This window comes from Daphnia carinata, chromosome 5, assembly GCF_022539665.2.
Source record: "Daphnia carinata strain CSIRO-1 chromosome 5, CSIRO_AGI_Dcar_HiC_V3, whole genome shotgun sequence".
NCBI lineage: Eukaryota > Metazoa > Arthropoda > Branchiopoda > Diplostraca > Daphniidae > Daphnia > Daphnia carinata.
Window position 1 is genome coordinate 481511 of NC_081335.1, and position 16626 is coordinate 498136.

At 39.5% G+C, this 16626-nt stretch overlaps 4 protein-coding genes across 4 annotated transcripts; 2 read left to right on the forward strand and 2 right to left on the reverse strand.

The window, feature by feature from the left end:
* The first annotated feature begins 516 nt into the window (after nt 1-516).
* On the forward strand, nt 517-2018 carry LOC130696940 (trypsin-like). Its single transcript, XM_057520082.2, has 6 exons — nt 517-761; nt 850-1048; nt 1111-1243; nt 1300-1441; nt 1501-1646; nt 1716-2018. The coding sequence occupies exons 1-6, from the start codon at nt 530-532 to the stop codon at nt 1926-1928; spliced, it is 1065 nt and encodes a 354-aa protein (XP_057376065.1). The 5' UTR covers nt 517-529; the 3' UTR covers nt 1929-2018.
* Nucleotides 2019-2527: 509 nt separating this feature from the next.
* On the reverse strand, nt 2528-7369 carry LOC130696956 (chitin synthase chs-2-like). Its single transcript, XM_057520097.2, has 14 exons — nt 7291-7369; nt 6956-7171; nt 6654-6880; nt 6291-6597; nt 5881-6206; nt 5327-5812; nt 4777-5260; nt 4523-4723; nt 4243-4469; nt 4009-4176; nt 3591-3929; nt 3159-3509; nt 2930-3100; nt 2528-2844 (listed from the first exon to the last, which is right to left on the reverse strand). Exons 2-14 carry the CDS (start codon nt 7140-7142, stop codon nt 2605-2607), a joined length of 3714 nt encoding a protein of 1237 aa, XP_057376080.1. The 5' UTR covers nt 7143-7171; nt 7291-7369; the 3' UTR covers nt 2528-2604.
* A 1351-nt stretch (nt 7370-8720) lies between these two features.
* Nucleotides 8721-10602, forward strand: LOC130696928 (chitin deacetylase 8-like). Its single transcript, XM_057520064.1, has 8 exons — nt 8721-8877; nt 8938-9104; nt 9168-9273; nt 9337-9454; nt 9519-9668; nt 9724-9842; nt 9922-10144; nt 10202-10602. The coding sequence occupies exons 1-8, from the start codon at nt 8780-8782 to the stop codon at nt 10592-10594; spliced, it is 1374 nt and encodes a 457-aa protein (XP_057376047.1). The 5' UTR covers nt 8721-8779; the 3' UTR covers nt 10595-10602.
* A 419-nt stretch (nt 10603-11021) lies between these two features.
* On the reverse strand, nt 11022-16261 carry LOC130695870 (chitin synthase chs-2-like). Its single transcript, XM_057518936.2, has 14 exons — nt 16065-16261; nt 15762-15988; nt 15398-15704; nt 14999-15324; nt 14604-14930; nt 14444-14572; nt 13909-14377; nt 13653-13853; nt 12795-13021; nt 12543-12710; nt 12143-12478; nt 11686-12066; nt 11451-11621; nt 11022-11372 (listed from the first exon to the last, which is right to left on the reverse strand). Exons 1-14 carry the CDS (start codon nt 16249-16251, stop codon nt 11052-11054), a joined length of 3777 nt encoding a protein of 1258 aa, XP_057374919.1. The 5' UTR covers nt 16252-16261; the 3' UTR covers nt 11022-11051.
* Nucleotides 16262-16626: the final 365 nt, after the last annotated feature.

Here is a 16626-nt window from a genome sequence, read left to right on the forward strand (position 1 = left end):
TTACTTACTACCAGCCAACAATTTCTGAAATTTTCGATGATTCACTGGCAACCAATGAAAATATGATTACGATCAAGTTGAAAGCCATTACTAAATATTCTCACCATGCTTCTGAATATAATATAATTTAAAAATATGACAATTTAACTTCGATATATACTCACATAGTTTTCCTGAGGGAGTCGATCTGCCGCCGTACCTAATGCACCGTTTTAAGTATTTGCAAATATATTATAGATTCACCGTCATCATAAATCTTTTAATGTCATTACCTTTCGCACTCTGGAATTCAATGGTTGGTTATTGTTCCTTTTGGAAGGCGGTGAACTATCATGCAATCGGGTCGGGTCTCTAACATTCCAAGTGTACAAGGGCCTAGTTTATACAAAATAAATTTTTAACCCAACCAAAAACACTTGAAAGCCGTGGAAAATGAAACATATGGTGGGCTTTTCATGCCACCTGTTCAAATGGTAATATCACACCTTTTGCTAGCTGCAATGCAGTTTCAACCGAACCGCCTTTCACGATGGGTTACTTGATCATCACACCTAGTCTACTCTACATCATTGGATCAATTTTGGCATCAGTTGATTGCCAACTGAGGGTGAAAGTCATTCGGCCCGAGTCCGTGGTGGCGGAAACGAGATTCAACTGGAGTAGTATTCAGCAAAACAATTCTTTTCCGACTGAGATTTTACGTATCTACCAATATGCCCAACTGCCTTTACAACAAAACGCACGTCAGCCCGTCTGTGACCGTAACGTTTACCACAAACATCTTAGAGACATTTCTGCGGGGTCATAATTTAAACGCATTTTTCCCTTTTTTTATTGAATGTTGTTCAGAGCGGTGTGGTGTACCATACGATCGGGCAGCTCCTCTACGTGTTATAGGAGGAACATCCACTAAGCCAAACCAATTTCCCTGGATGGTTCAGCTGCTGATCGTCTTTGCGGATTTTTTCCAACAAAAACAGGCTACGTGCGCTGCGACTTTAATCAAACAACAGTACTTGCTAACAGCCGCACACTGCATTTACTACAGGCAAGTTTTACAAGATGTTGTCTTTTTAAAGTTCGCATTTGTCAAATCGCGTTGTCATAAAGGAAAATCATATCGATTACGGCGTTTTTGGGCTTCCACTACATGGACATTGAACGTTTCGATAAAACTGGTTACGAAGAGATAATTCCCGTAAAGCAAGCCTTCGTCCACGACGATTTTGACCTTACTTTAATGGTGAATAAATTCTTAAACATTTACAATTTTCAGAATTTAATATGAATTGGTTTCAGAGAAATGACATCGCCATCTTAGAACTGGTGAAACCTGTTCGTTTTACTGATCAGGTGCACACTATTTGTCTGGCTGAAAGCGAGCCAGCATCGACTGTCACTGATGCCACTGTGGCCGGATGGGGAACTACTGAAGCCTTTGGTATCAAACAAAACAAAACTTTAATTTGGGTTCAATACTTTACTATAATATTTACGCAGGCACGCAATTTGTTCCGCAGATGCTCTTGTCAGGTACGGTACCCCTAGTGAAGTTGCCTCAATGTAAACAAGCTTTATTGGGAATGGGCAAAATGTTAACCGAACAATCTGTTTGTGCTGGAGGAACAAAGACGGATGCCTGCACGGTAGATCTATTTAACTTAAAACCGTTGCATGGTTTTGATTAGACACTAGACGCCACATTATTGTTTCAGGGGGACAGCGGTGGGCCTTTGATGGTGACAGAAAATTCTCTCAATTCACGCACAACCAGATACAATCAGATCGGGATAGTGTCGTGGGGTGTGGGATGTGCTCAGCCAAACATGCCAGGAATTTATTCTAGTACATGGCATTACTTACCTTGGATTCAACAAGTAACGAGGAAAGAAGTTTGCAGACCTGTCTCTCCAAATCCCTCGAATTAACAATACAGAAACAATGATGTAGTGTAAACGTTACACATATCACTTTCAAATGATCACATTTTCTTTTTAATTGATGCATTTATGAACTTGCTAAATCGAGCACTCACTTATGTTTGTAAGGCACGTAATAAATAAAGACATTTACCTCAAATGAACGTCGACGAGAACTAGTTGAGACACGTGGGAATGTAGTCTGTGCCCACATCACGGCCATTATTGTAACGAAATATTCAAGCTGTACACATTCATTCCAGGAGGAAAATGTACACTGTTGGATTCCCTGGCTATAAACTGAACTTAACACTGTCCTCGTGATGACTAAAAAGCAACGTGCACAGACAACTTGTAACAAAGAAAGCCTTTTGTCGATTTCCTGTTCTGGAAAATCTTGAATTCTGAAAGGGAAGGGTACGATTCGCCCCAAAAATGCCGGGAAAAAAGGCTTTCTCACCCATCCCCATGAACAGTACCCCTCCTGGTGGTTGAAAATGTAACCAACTCCCCAACCTTTTTTCAATAACAACACGTGTTGTATTCGCAAATACCATTGTGCGCTTGTGTCGTTTGAATTTGTATTATATCCTATTAACCTCCCCGTCCCCAACAAAAACCCAAGAAATATGTAGAACTAAGCGATTGTGTTAACTTCGCACAAATATCTGTGACTTGTAGCAGACTATTTCTTCTTTTGATTATTGATCGAGTTGAAATGAGTCAAAACGATTGGCTTTTTCGTACTGGCCGGACTCCAACAGAAGAAACTGAACTGTACAGATGACAATATTCGGATTAGGTTGTTCATTCTGGAAATCAAAAGGGCAATTAATTGAATGACGAGCATCAATCCGGCTAAAGAAACCAGAATAATTTGAACTGGATTTGTCTGCTGCAGCCAACCTTCATTACGTTTAGCCAACTGCAAAATTTAAAAATGGGTGTATAACATTTGTCCTGGTAAATTAAGCAAAAAAAAAAAAAAAAATTGAACCTGTTAGAATTACCTCGAATGTATTGCTATCACTTGAATTATTTATGTTGTTTAGCTCTTGCGACACTAAGGCGTTGCTGTTCACATGCATTCCGAACATCAATGCAACGAAAAGCGAATTGAACAAGATGAAGAACGTGAAGGACAAGTTGCGTAGTCGAATCAAGTCAATTGAGATTCGTTCCTTTTAAGAACAACATAATGTTATATGGTATATAATTCAATTAGAATAAATTAAAAACCTTGTGTTCTTGGCTGCTGTCCGCAATAGGAAATAACTTTTGTGCAATTAAATTGTTCCAATAGCTATTCTCTTCATCCGACAAACATTTCACGTTTCGTATTTGTTTCGACAATTTCTCGTCGGTCTCCAAATTCCAATTTAAGGAGACTTCTGTTCTGCAGCAATTTTTATCGCTTATTTCCAGAACTGACGTAACGGAACCTTCCTGTGAATAATGTCGTACTTGCCCCGGTTGGCAATCTGTGGTGGTTGAAGTTTGACCATTATCACATAAAATCTGTGGGTCCATTACAGAACCGACAATTATTTCGCTGTGATGCTTCAGGATATTGAAGTTATTTTTCATACCCTAGAAGTGCAAGTAGAAATTACAATAATTTACCTCATTTAATTTAAACGAATGAATTTTTAATGCAAGTGTTAGCGTCACCTTTGTAATAATTTCCGTTTTTAAAGGTGTCGCCGTTTCAGAAGAATCTCGGGTTCCCCATGAGACAATGTTCATGTTTATAATCGCGTAGAACAAAAGTAACATGCTCATCGAAGGTGTTAACAACAGGTAAATGGGACCTGCTAAAAGGCAAAGACTTTCGCTCGGGTGAAAGCAGCCTGCCAGGAAGATGCAGCTCACCAGGAAAAGGAAGAATAAATTATGCAAGGACACCGACGTTCCAACACCATAATTACCAGTCGCTGAAACAACTAAGTTCATCACCACAATACCTAATATTAGGCCGTATAAAGCTGAGAGACATTTTGCCATCACCAACTAAAAAGAATTTGAGTAACAAAGAAATCAAGATGACGTAGATGAAAAAACAACTTTGATATGGTATCGTTTTGTTTACCTGCACGCGAGTTGAGGCCAAGAAACAGATAACAATAAAAATAAAAATAAGAACTGAATGAACACCGAGACTAATCCATGGATTGAGATGGAAAGCAGTTGCAGAGGTGTTAACCAGGGCGAGAAAAATCGATCCGGGACACAAGAGCCCCATTGTTAATAACACAGCCTTGTTAAAAGTGAAATCATCACACACATACACACAAATAATTACTTAACATTGGATAGTTCTTACTTGGAAAACGATGTAAAGCCACGAAATAGTTGGATTCATTTTAAGAATCTGTCTGCAATTCCAAAGCACATCTATCGTATTTGCAATTAAAGATAATGCCCATCGCCGACGTTGATTATAAAACTCTTCAAATGTCTCCGGGCAATGAGTGTAGGCATAACTATTTGCGGAGTAGGCGACTCTGTATCCACGTTTGATGAGTAAAGTACACAGCCATCGATCTTCACCTGCGCAGATCGACATTAGAAAAAGATATATTTAAAATAGTTTTGACTTTTACCTTGGTCTCTTTGGATCATATGGCGTCCCTTCCATGAAATAGCAGCGAATTTGTTCATGACTTCTTCGTCAAGGAGAACGCTACCACGGATGAGTGAGAAGCAGCCAGCAGCGCCAAGTACACTACCAAGGAGATCCTCACTGGGTTTAAGCAACCAGAAACCGATTGCATACTCTAACATTTGATACCAAACCATAGCTCCTAACATTGAAATTCATTAATAATCAGTTACATTCTGGACTGGAACGCCTTACCTGCGGATCCGGTGGGATGAGAGCGATTGCAAACGATGCCAATATCTTTTTGGGAATTCATCAGATCCACTAGTGTGTGAACAGCTTTTGGCTGAAAGTCCATATCTCCGTCTAATGATAGTAAGAAGACATTCGCCATATCCAAGCAATCCGCCATTTCGTAACGGATTAGGTAGTCAATGTACATAAGTTGACTCCATCGCTTCTTGACACGAATTTTCGTTTTGTCTTTCAAATGAACAGCCATTTTTGTGTTTCCTGGAAGGATCCACACCATACAGCCGCCATAAGGAGTAGGAGAAATAGTTGGTGGTTGAGTGCTGCTGGAATTTGTCCACTGAACGATTGCTCTGTCAAACGTTGCGATGAAGTCATTTACGAACTGGTTGACGACCCTCGATGTTATGCCATTTTTTGAATTCCATTCAAAGGCATCATCGAAAAAGATGTGCGTCTCGTAATGGTAGAGATGTGGGTCGATAACCTAAATTTATTTAAATAACATTTAATTTTGCGTGCTTTTGGAAAAAAATCTATATTATTTGCATACTGTGTTGTAGTCAGACGTAACACGTCGTTCGCATTGGTCTTTATCCATTAGGAAGATGGACTTGAGGATGGTCTGAATTTCTTCTGTCGATTCGTGCCACATTGTCACAACACCAAATAGGCGCGTTATTATGTTTTTTGCTGGGCCACCTGTTCCTTCAACTACAGTGCTCGGTTTGTAAGGGGGACTTAAACTCATTGACTGGTCAATTACAAACGAATTGTACCATTTGGTATCGATTGTTTCCATTTCATTAGATGTGTTGCAAGGCTTCCAAATGTGAAGTGTGATACATATTTGCGAGAGAAACCAAACGAACGTCAGACTAAGCAAAATGATTGACATTTCGTTATTGTCATGGGTAAAGTATTGCGTTCCAATCGTTAGGCAGTCATGACACAAATTGAATAAATCAAATTGCATCACAGCCCACATGCAAATGAAACTAGGGGTAACCAGGACCACCGGCAGGGCAAAGCAGGAACGCTGCGTTAATAGTTTCGTAATTTTCAATAGTGTAGCACATTTTTAGTTGATTGTTTGGAAAAACTTACCTGAACTCCAATTTTACAGGCAAAAATGCCTAAGCAATAGAAGATTAAAGAAGCACTTGATTGGATAACAAAAACGTAAAACGGAGAAGTCCATTCCAATGAAGTTGAACTGTTCCCGAATTGGATGAAGCCATTCTTGATAGACGAAACGAAGAGATCAAAGCCAGCACCAGACGCATGTCCTTGCTGCGTCATGAACATCACGTCCGCTAACATAAGCATCGTGCCGAGGAATACCAATAATTTCCAGGCGCTTAAAAATATCTGAATAAAGGGTCGTGTCTTCTTCATGTTTTCCTTAATTCCACCCAAGACCTTAACAAAACCTAAAAAATAAACCCAGGGGATAAAGAAACACCCCCTTTTGAAATTAAAAATTGAACTGAATAGAAACAAGAATTTCAACTGACCGGCAGGTGCGTCTTTGTCGACGTAATTTTCCCACCATCCAAGAGAAATGAGAACCAGGGATACAGGTAGTGTCCAGTCCAACATCCGCTGACGTTGAATGAAACTGAAATCGTCGCTATTACTCAATAGGGTCGTGGTGCCTCGAATAAAGGTCAAATGCAAACATCCACTCAACTGGGCAAAAAATGCAAATCCATCCATCGTCATTTTAGCCACTCGCTTCGGTTCGTCTCGTTGTCGCGACAGGAAGCTGAATAGGGCAGGAACAAGATAGAAGCAATTGGTGATCATAATACCGTGTACCACCTGAATTATGAAATGGAAGTTAGTCGTTGCACGTCTTATGTAACCGGCGATCTTACTGAGAGATTCGCGAAAACGGAGCCAAATAGCAAAGCCATTCCTATGGCCTGTGCAGTCTCAAATAGAAACACAGTCATGAAGTCGGCAAAACGACGTCGCTTCCAATAATCCCAGCGAAAAAGACAAACGTGCAGCGAATGCAGGAAACTGAATAATTCAGGAACTGCGAAACTGAAGAAAAGGCTCCACATCCAACAAGCGAATCGTTCAACGTGTTGATAAGTATCTAAATTCAACCGAATACAAATTAACCAAGCATTAAAATGGGTTCTTGCTTTTTTAATAGTAGAATACTATTTACCGGAACCGTAGTGTTGTCCATCTGAAGACTGTTCCGTCAGTTCTCTGCTCATGGACGAAATCATAAAGAAAATAGCTCCCTTCGATACAATCCCAGCTGATAGAATTTCGACGAAAGTCACGCAACATACAATCAGCTTGAAACAAAGTTTGAAGCAAAATTTGGCTTTCTCCCTTCCTATCAACATCCTTGCGCTGCAGTGGTTGATTCAATTGACTAAAGCAACAGAGAAAATATAATGTTCTTATTCTGTACGTGCATACGTTCACAAGAAATAATAACCAGACGTTAAGGGGTAAAGAAATGTTCGTCCTTTCCTGTTGGACGGAACTTACTGTGAAAGTTGAAGAGCAAAGCAATTCTGCCCGACTGAAATGGAAGTCTAGGTTGCAATAAACAGAATTATGATTGAATTCTGGGGCTTGCTGCAAACTCAAGGTTTTTGACAGATGTTCACTGTCATTTTAATCATTTCATTTTTAATGCAGGGCATGCCCAGGTCATCACGAACGCCAAATGAAAAAAAAAATAAATGAGATTGTGAACAGCACAGAAAAGAAGAGTAGGTGATTTTATCTAAAAGAAATAAAAAAATTTATATGCAAGTTACCTGGGCCACTCAAACTTCTCGCACGCAGACCAATGACCCATTCCGATCTCTATCAACGCAGCATGTGCTATCCAACCGGATATTAAATGAGGGTACGATATTCTAATCGCGTAAATCGCTCAACAAAAAATTTTCCCGATTTTGTGTTGTATCTCTAATGGGGATGAATAAAATTTTAGTTAATAAAACTTGATACAGTTAATGGTCAATTATTTTTGTCTACCAAAATTATGTGCAACGATGATTTCTATATTCCCGGATGTCCTGCTCTTTTTCACAGCGTGATTGTAGTTTAGCGTATTATTCCGTTTGAACGGACACACGCACGAAGGTTCAGCACGAAACGTTTAAATGACAAAGTCACCTGCGTTTTTTGTATCCACATCTGCGTTTGGCGCAAATGTTTAAAGAGAAAAGGGGTTGCTGCACGCAGGTTGGTTCACGAACGGTGCTTGTTCCACTTAGGTAGTTTACAGGCGTCGCATATTGCACGTTGCCCAATTATGAAAAATGATTACTCACCATGACGAACTTGCCATGCCTGTGATCTGGAAACGTCGCTTTCGTATCAGGTTACAACTTGTTTCATGAAATATTCAAAATTACGTTAGTTCCACAGACAAAATACAATGCCATTTTTATTTAGTATACCTGGATGACTTATATTGAATCAAACGATTGTTGCAGAACCTAGATGTTTGTCTATAGTGACGCGCTCCGTAAAAATTACAATGGAAAGGAAAACAAACATTGGATTCCTACTTCATTTTGAATGGTGGGTCAGATCGTACGTTTCCATATTGTATCTAAAAATGAATGAGTATTTTCTCTTGATTTGCAAGTTAGTAGCCGTCCACGACATCTATTAGCCAATATTTAAAAAATGAAATGACTTACTTTGGTGTTGAAACGAACGGTGTGACTGTTTTTATAACAGAAACAGATGTTTCGAAAAACGTTCAAATCTACAGGCGAGGGGAGTTGTCTAGAGATATATACACGAGGGATGTCGTCTGTTTGTTTTCGTGCATTTGTCAAACTTCTGTCGCATCTGTGGCCGTTTAAGTCATTCTGTAGAAAAACGCCAAACCCGGGCTGCTGCAGACCCTTTAGTTCCTGCGTCGTAGCAACAAGCTCAACAAACTGTCAGACGTCTATGACTAATAAAGTGCTCCACTACCAAGACTACATAGTTAAATTACCAAATAAAAAAAATGTTTCATCAAATTTCAGTCACGTTACTTGCTATAATGGTGGTGCTAATCCAAACGCTGGTTGCGGAACCAACACTTCCTATGGCCACCTGCGACAGGTAAATAACTTATCAATGGTCTTCTAGATATTTTCTGATTATTAAATGTTGTATTTAAAGTGAGAAATGCATATTACCTGATTGTTTATGCATGAGCACGATGCCTCCCTTGGGTTTGAAGCCGGAAGAAATTCCGCAAATGGTCTTCCTCACGTTCGACGATGCTGTGGCTGACGTGATGTATTCAACATACCAGAAAATCTTTCACAACAGAACTAATCCTAATGGTATCCAATTAGTTTTATGTACTAAAATTTGGCTACTAACCTTTTTTGAATGTTGATTAATAGGCTGCAACATTGTGATGACATTCTACGTCACTCACGAAGGCACAAACTATCGACTAGTTAACGAACTTTACAACAGAGGCAACGAAATGGCCTCTCACACTGTCTCGTATTCTCTTCAATTTCTGTAAGTTAAAAGACATTTGTTTTACGAATAAAATTGATTTTACAGGCATAAAATGAATTACCATTATTGGACAAATACTTCTGTTGAATTTTGGCAAAGAGAGGCTGGTTACCAAAGATACTTTCTTCACACATATGGCAACATACCTTTAAATAAGATACAGGTATCATCTTTAAGTGGTTAAACAAAATTATTTAGAAAAATTACAAAATTTGTTGTTGAATTAGGGTTTTCGGGCTCCATTTCTTCAAACTGGAGGCGACGCTACACAAAGCGCCTTGCGAAGATTGGGCATGACATTTGACTCGTCATATACAACGATACAATTAATGGATCCTCCCATTTGGCCATTTACTATGGATTACGGCTTGACACACGTACAACATCTTCTACGTTTTCCTAATTTCGGGGGTTGACTGTCCCTTTTAATAGGAATGTATCATACCTTCTTGTAGCAAAGACAAACATCCAGGATTTTGGACGATTCCCATGATCGAATTCCGCAATGGAGAGAACGGAGCACTATGCAAAATGGCGGATACCTGTTTCCCGTAAGAGAATCAGTATAAATTCCTGTTATTGGTCTTTGAACATCAGTATTGATCGTCTTTTTGCATTCCCTGAAAACAGACCGTATTTAACACGACCACATTTTGCCAATCAGACTACAAAAGAGGTCTTTGACTATTTCATGTTCAATTTCAAGCGGTTCAACAAGACCAGGGCACCTTTCAGCATCAATCAACACATGTACTGGTTCCTCCTTGAAAACCAAGCCATTCTCGAAGGATTTTTACAATTTCTCGACTATTTGGCAAGCCTCGATTACGTGTACATTGTTCCAATCAGCAAGGTAAGTAATGCCAAACAAATTGCTAAAAAAAAATACTTCTAAAGAACTTACTCACAGGGGATAGAGTGGCTGAAAAATCCCAAGACGTTGGCTGAGATGCAGACGAAAAACGTTTTCAGCTGCGACTCGACTTCCGCCAACATGGCGCCGTGCCCTAAACCACAAGTTTGTTATTATACCACATCCATTCCAGGTGGTGCACGATTAATGGGCTCTTGTAATTCGTGCCCTGCTGAATATCCTTGGCTGTTGGACCACGATGACGACCTTATAATGCAATCAACTTCCACGAAACAGGAAACAACCTCGACGACGACGCAAGCACTCCCAATGACGATGCAGACGACATCCGCCACTGGTAGTGCAACACATTTAGGGTATCAACTTGTCATAAATGTAATATTAGTCATTCAGGGATTCGTGGTAAGTTTCTGCCACTTCTTTTGTTGAAAACGTGATTGGGGTTTTAAAACGTGAAAGAATACATAGTTTTGCAATTGATGTTTTAATTTTTCTATGTCCTGTTCTCTACTTCTTTAACCTGCACAAAATTTGTTTGCTGTGCAACTGTCTACGTCAAGAATAGCTACAGCAAATGTAAATTTTATTTTTATTTTCTAAACTGTAAGGCCTTGTCCGAAGGGGGGAAGGGTATAAATCTGTCTTCAAAAATTTCCAGACAAGATTTCCTAACCCATCCCTGGCATGTTCACCAGAACCAGGTCATACAAGGATTATGTACCCTAAAGGAACTTCGAAAAAAAAATGTATGCTTGAGAGCACACAGGTAATCAGCCTCTTGCCCAATCAGTTCCAAAAGCAAAAACATTCCCACTGAATCTGTATTGTCTTCGGTTAATTTTTAACCATCACTGATCGTCTGTCAGCGATAGGATCCGTAAAATGTTTAAAACTGTGAAATTATGCTCATTTGGCTCAAATCTGTGTGGTGATTCGAGTCTGAATTTTTTTCTTTATGATTAGCAGCAGGATCGAAGCGAATTAAAACCACGTGGTTCGAATGTGGCTTCCCGTTGGCGCTAACGATACTCGCTGGATTCTTTCGGAAGAAGTTGAGCTCTACAGATGACAACAATCGGATTACATTTTTCGTTCTAGAAACCAAGAGGGCGACAAATTGAATGGCGACCATAAGACCGGCTAAGACAACCAGAACAATATGCATTGGATTTGTTTGCAACCCCCATTCATCCTTGAATTTAGTTAACTGCAGAATTTAAAAGTAGATATAAAATCATACATTTTTTGACATAATAAACAAAAAATAAGTACCCAATTAATTTACCTCGAACGTGTCGTTTTGGCTAGAACTGTTTGTGTTGTTTAATCCTTGTGAAATTGAGATGTCGGTATTCACTTGCATCCCAAATATCAATGCAACGAAAAGGAAATTGAGCGAAATAACGCATGTGCAGGACAAATTCCGTAATCGATTTAAATCTATTGAGATCCTTTCCTGTAAAGAATAGCAAACTGTTATTAGTGCGTTAGTGGTTTAAGTTATAACTAAATGTAAAAACCTTATGTTCTTGGTTGCTATCCACAACGGGAAATAGCTTCTCTGCAATTACACTGTTCCAGTAACTATTTTCGTCTTCCGACAAACATTTCACGTTACATAGTTGTTTCGATAATTTAACTTCGGTCTCCAAATCCCAGTCTAAGGAGGCCTGTGTTTTGTACGGATTTTGATTGTACATTACTGGAATAGATGCATTGCGAACAGCTGCATCTTCTGCATCTTGTTCCATCTCCCATGATTGATAACTTGTATTGTTGATTGGAAGTTCATGTGTCGTGTTGAATGTTTGGTCATTCTCACTTGAAATCTGCGGAACTAATCCATCGCTATTAACTTTTTCCTTATATTTATTATCGAAATTTGAATGATTTTCCGTTTCCTGTGAATAGTAAAAGGAATTTCTAGATTACTCACTTGGAACAAAAAAAAAGAATTAAGAAAATCGTTGGCGTCACCCTTTTGACAGTTTCTCCTGTTGCCGTTTCAGCGGAATTGGAATCTCGAGTTCCCCATGACACAACATTCATGTTGACGATGGCATATAAGAAGAGTAACATGCCCATCGAAGGTGTCAACAGCAAATAAATGGGACCGGCCAAAAGGCAATGAATTTCGTTCATATGTAGACAGGCAGCCAGAAATACGCAGCACATCAACGAGAGGAAGAACACATTATACATCGTCCAAGACGATTCAACGCCATAGTATCCGCAAATAGAAGCTATGGAGTTAACTCCTTCGATAGCCAAAATGATTGCATACAGAGCTGAGAGGAATTTCGCCACCGCCAACTGTGAGCCATTTGAAACAATCAGCAAACGAAATTGATTAGAAATTGAATGTTATTTAGCTTACCTGAACGCGAGTTGGGGCTAAGAAACAGGTCACAATAAAAACAAAAATGAGAAGTGAATGAGCAGCGAGACTAATCCATGGATTGAGAAAGAATGTAGTTGCAGAGATGTTGACCAGGCCGAGAAAAATTGATCCCGGGCATAAAATGCCCATAGTTAATAACAAGGCCTTTAAAGAGTTAGTTTAAACGGCGTCATAATAATTGTCTAATATTTAGGTAAAAATAATAACTCAACATTCAGAAGTGCTTACCTGGAAAACGATGTAAAGCCATGAAATATTTGGATTCATTTTGACAATCTGCCTGCAATTCAAAAGCACATCTGCCGTATTTGCAAATAGAGATAGCGCCCATCGACGACGTTGATTGTAAAACTCGTTGAAAGTCTCCGGGCAATGAGTGGAGGCATAACTTGAGGCGGAATAGGCAAGTCGGTATCCCCGTTTGATGAGTAAGGTACACAGCCATCGATCTTCTCCTAAAGACACCAATTTTCACAACGAACCTGTGAAATTTGTATTTTATTTTTCGAGAACGGAGCTTTACCTTGATCACGTTGGATTATGTGATGAGCTTTCACTGAAAGTGCAGTGAATTTGTTCATTATTTCTTCGTCCATCAAAACACTAGCACGTATGAGACAATAACAGCCGGGAGCGCAAAGTATACTTCCCAAGAGATCCTCGCTGTGTTTGAGTAACCAGAAACAAGTTGCATACTCAAATATTTGATACCAAACAATGGGACCTGATGTAGTAATTTCATTAAGTAAAATACAATCTTTCAAACCGCAATGTCTTACCTGCGGAACCGGTAGGATGAGACCGGTTGCAAGCGATACCTACATCACGTTGAGCGTTCATCAAATCCACAAGGATGTGAACAGATTTTGGCCGGAAATCCATATCCCCATCAAGTGACAGGAAAAAGATATTGGACAAGTCGACGCAATTCGCCATCTCGTACCGAATTAGGTAGTCAATGTACATCACTTGACTCCATCGCTTCTGATGAGTAAGGTACACAGCCATCGATCTTCTCCTAAAGACACCAATTTTCACAACGAACCTGTGAAATTTGTATTTTATTTTTCGAGAACGGAGCTTTACCTTGATCACGTTGGATTATGTGATGAGCTTTCACTGAAAGTGCAGTGAATTTGTTCATTATTTCTTCGTCCATCAAAACACTAGCACGTATGAGACAATAACAGCCGGGAGCGCAAAGTATACTTCCCAAGAGATCCTCGCTGTGTTTGAGTAACCAGAAACAAGTTGCATACTCAAATATTTGATACCAAACAATGGGACCTGATGTAGTAATTTCATTAAGTAAAATACAATCTTTCAAACCGCAATGTCTTACCTGCGGAACCGGTAGGATGAGACCGGTTGCAAGCGATACCTACATCACGTTGAGCGTTCATCAAATCCACAAGGATGTGAACAGATTTTGGCCGGAAATCCATATCCCCATCAAGTGACAGGAAAAAGATATTGGACAAGTCGACGCAATTCGCCATCTCGTACCGAATTAGGTAGTCAATGTACATCACTTGACTCCATCGCTTCTTGACACGAATCTTTGTTTTGTCTTTCAAATGAACTGCCATTTTTGTCTGCCCCGGAAGAATCCACACAACACAGCCCCCATATGGTGTAGGTATAATCGCAGGTGGATCGGTGCTTGTAGAGAGCATACTAAGAACCATTGCGATGAAGTCATTCACAAAATTATTGACGACCCTGGATGCTACACCATCCTTTGAATTCCATTCAAATGCATCGTCGAAAAAGATGTGCGTTTCGTAATGATAGAGATGTGGGTCGGTAACCTAAATTTGTTCAAATAACATTTCATTTTGCATGCTTTTGGAAAAAATTGATATTATTTGCATTACTTTGTTGTAGTCAGAAGCAACACGTCGTTCGCATTGGTCTTTATCCATTAGGAAGATGGACTTGAGGATGGTCTGAATTTCTTCTGTCGATTCGTGCCACATTGTCACAACACCAAATAGGCGCGTTATTATGTTTTTTGCTGGGCCACCTGTTCCTTCAACTACAGTGCTCGGTTTGATAGTGAGGACTTAAACTCATTGACTGGTCAATTACAAACGAATTGTACCATTTGGTATCGATTGTTTCCATTTCATTAGATGTGTTGCAAGGCTTCCAAATGTGAAGTGTGATCCATATTTGGGAGAGAAACCAAATGAATCCCAGACAAATCATTATAACTGTTTTCTGATAGTTGCCACCGGTGAAGTATTGCGCTCCAGTCGATAGGCAGCCGTGACATAAATTGAGTAAATCAAATTGCGTCACAGCCCACATGCAAATGAAACTAGGAGTAATCAAGGTCACCGGCAGGGCAAAACAGTAACGCTGCGTTAATAGTTTGAGTTAGTGAAAACATGAACGTGAAAAATATAAGTTAGTGACTGAAAAATTACCTGGACTCCAATTTTACACGCAAACGTGCCAAAACAATAGAATAAAAATGAAGCAGTTGTTTGGATAACGAATACGTAGAATGGAGAAGTCAAGTTCGCTGACGTTAAACTATCAGCAAACTGGATGAAACCATCTTTAATAGACAAAAGGAAGTGATCAAGATTAGCATCAAACACACGCTCATCTTGCGTCATGAAAATCACACGCGCAAAAATGAGCATCGTGCCGACAAAGAACAATAATTTCCACAGGCTAACAAACATCTGAATAAAGGGTCTCGTCTCTTTCATGTTTTCTTTGATTCGACCCAAAAACTTGATAAAACCTAGCAAATAATCACAACGGATAAGAAAACATTTTCGTAATTGCGCTAAGTGGTGAAAAAATTCTCTATTTACCGACAGGTACGTCTTTATCGACGTGATTTTCCCACCATCCAAGAGAAATGAGAATCAGGGATACAGGTAGTGTCCAGTTCATCATCAGCCGACGTTGAATGAAACTGAAATCGTAGCTATTAGTCAAAATGGCCGTAGTGCCTTGGATAAACGTCCAATGCAAACAGCCACTCAACTGGGCAAGAAATGCGATCCCATCCGCCGTCATTTTAGCCATTCGATTCGGTTCGTCATATTTACGGGATAGAAAATTGAATAGAGCAGGTAATGCATGAAGGCAGTTGGTGATCATGATACCGTGTATCACCTGAATTTTCAAAGAGAAATGAATAATTGAATTTTGTCTTTGAAATCGTTTACTTACCGAAAGATATGGCAAAACGGAGCCAAGTAAAAAAGCCATTCCGATGGCCTGTGCAGTTTCAAATAAAAAAGCAATTGTAAAATCGATTAAACGAGGACGCTTCCAGCAATCGCGACGGGAAAGACAAACGTGCAGCGATTGTAAGAAACTGAATAATTCAGGAACTGCAAAGCTGAAGAATAGAGCCCACATCCAACAAGCGAATCTTTCAACGTGTCGGAAATGATCTACGTTCGGCCAAATATAAAACACATAGAACATCAAAATTGATTCCTATGTTTACGGGTACTATATAATCCTCACCGTGATCTTCGCGTCGTTCTCCTAAAGAGAATTCCATCCATTCGTTGCTCATTGACGAAATTATGAAGAACATAGCCCCCTTAGAAACAATTCCAGTTGACAGAATTGCAATGAAAGTCACGCAACAAGCAGTTAGCTTGCTACAATTCTTAAAGTAGGAATTGACTTTCTCGTTTACAGTCAACATCCTTGAACTGCCAACGATAATTTACCTGAAAAACTGAAAAAAATTTCTCAGCATTATTTATAAAACTCATGTACATACACTAAGTTGCATATACGAAGAGACAAAAGAAAAAAGTTAGAGCATTTACTTCAGAAAAAAGGAAGTTTTTCTAAAATTCCTTTCGGAGTACCTTGCAACAAGAGCGAACCGATGCTGTATGGATGGAAAATTGGATTACACAAACATACGCACCTTTCGGTTTCATCGCTGGCTGAAAACTCAAGGGCATTTAAACAGATGTTTACTTATCCAATTGTTACTTCCGTTTCATATACCGCGCGGTCGGGTCATTGGGAACACCAAATGGCAAAGCTAGAGAAAAAGGAACAAGCGGCA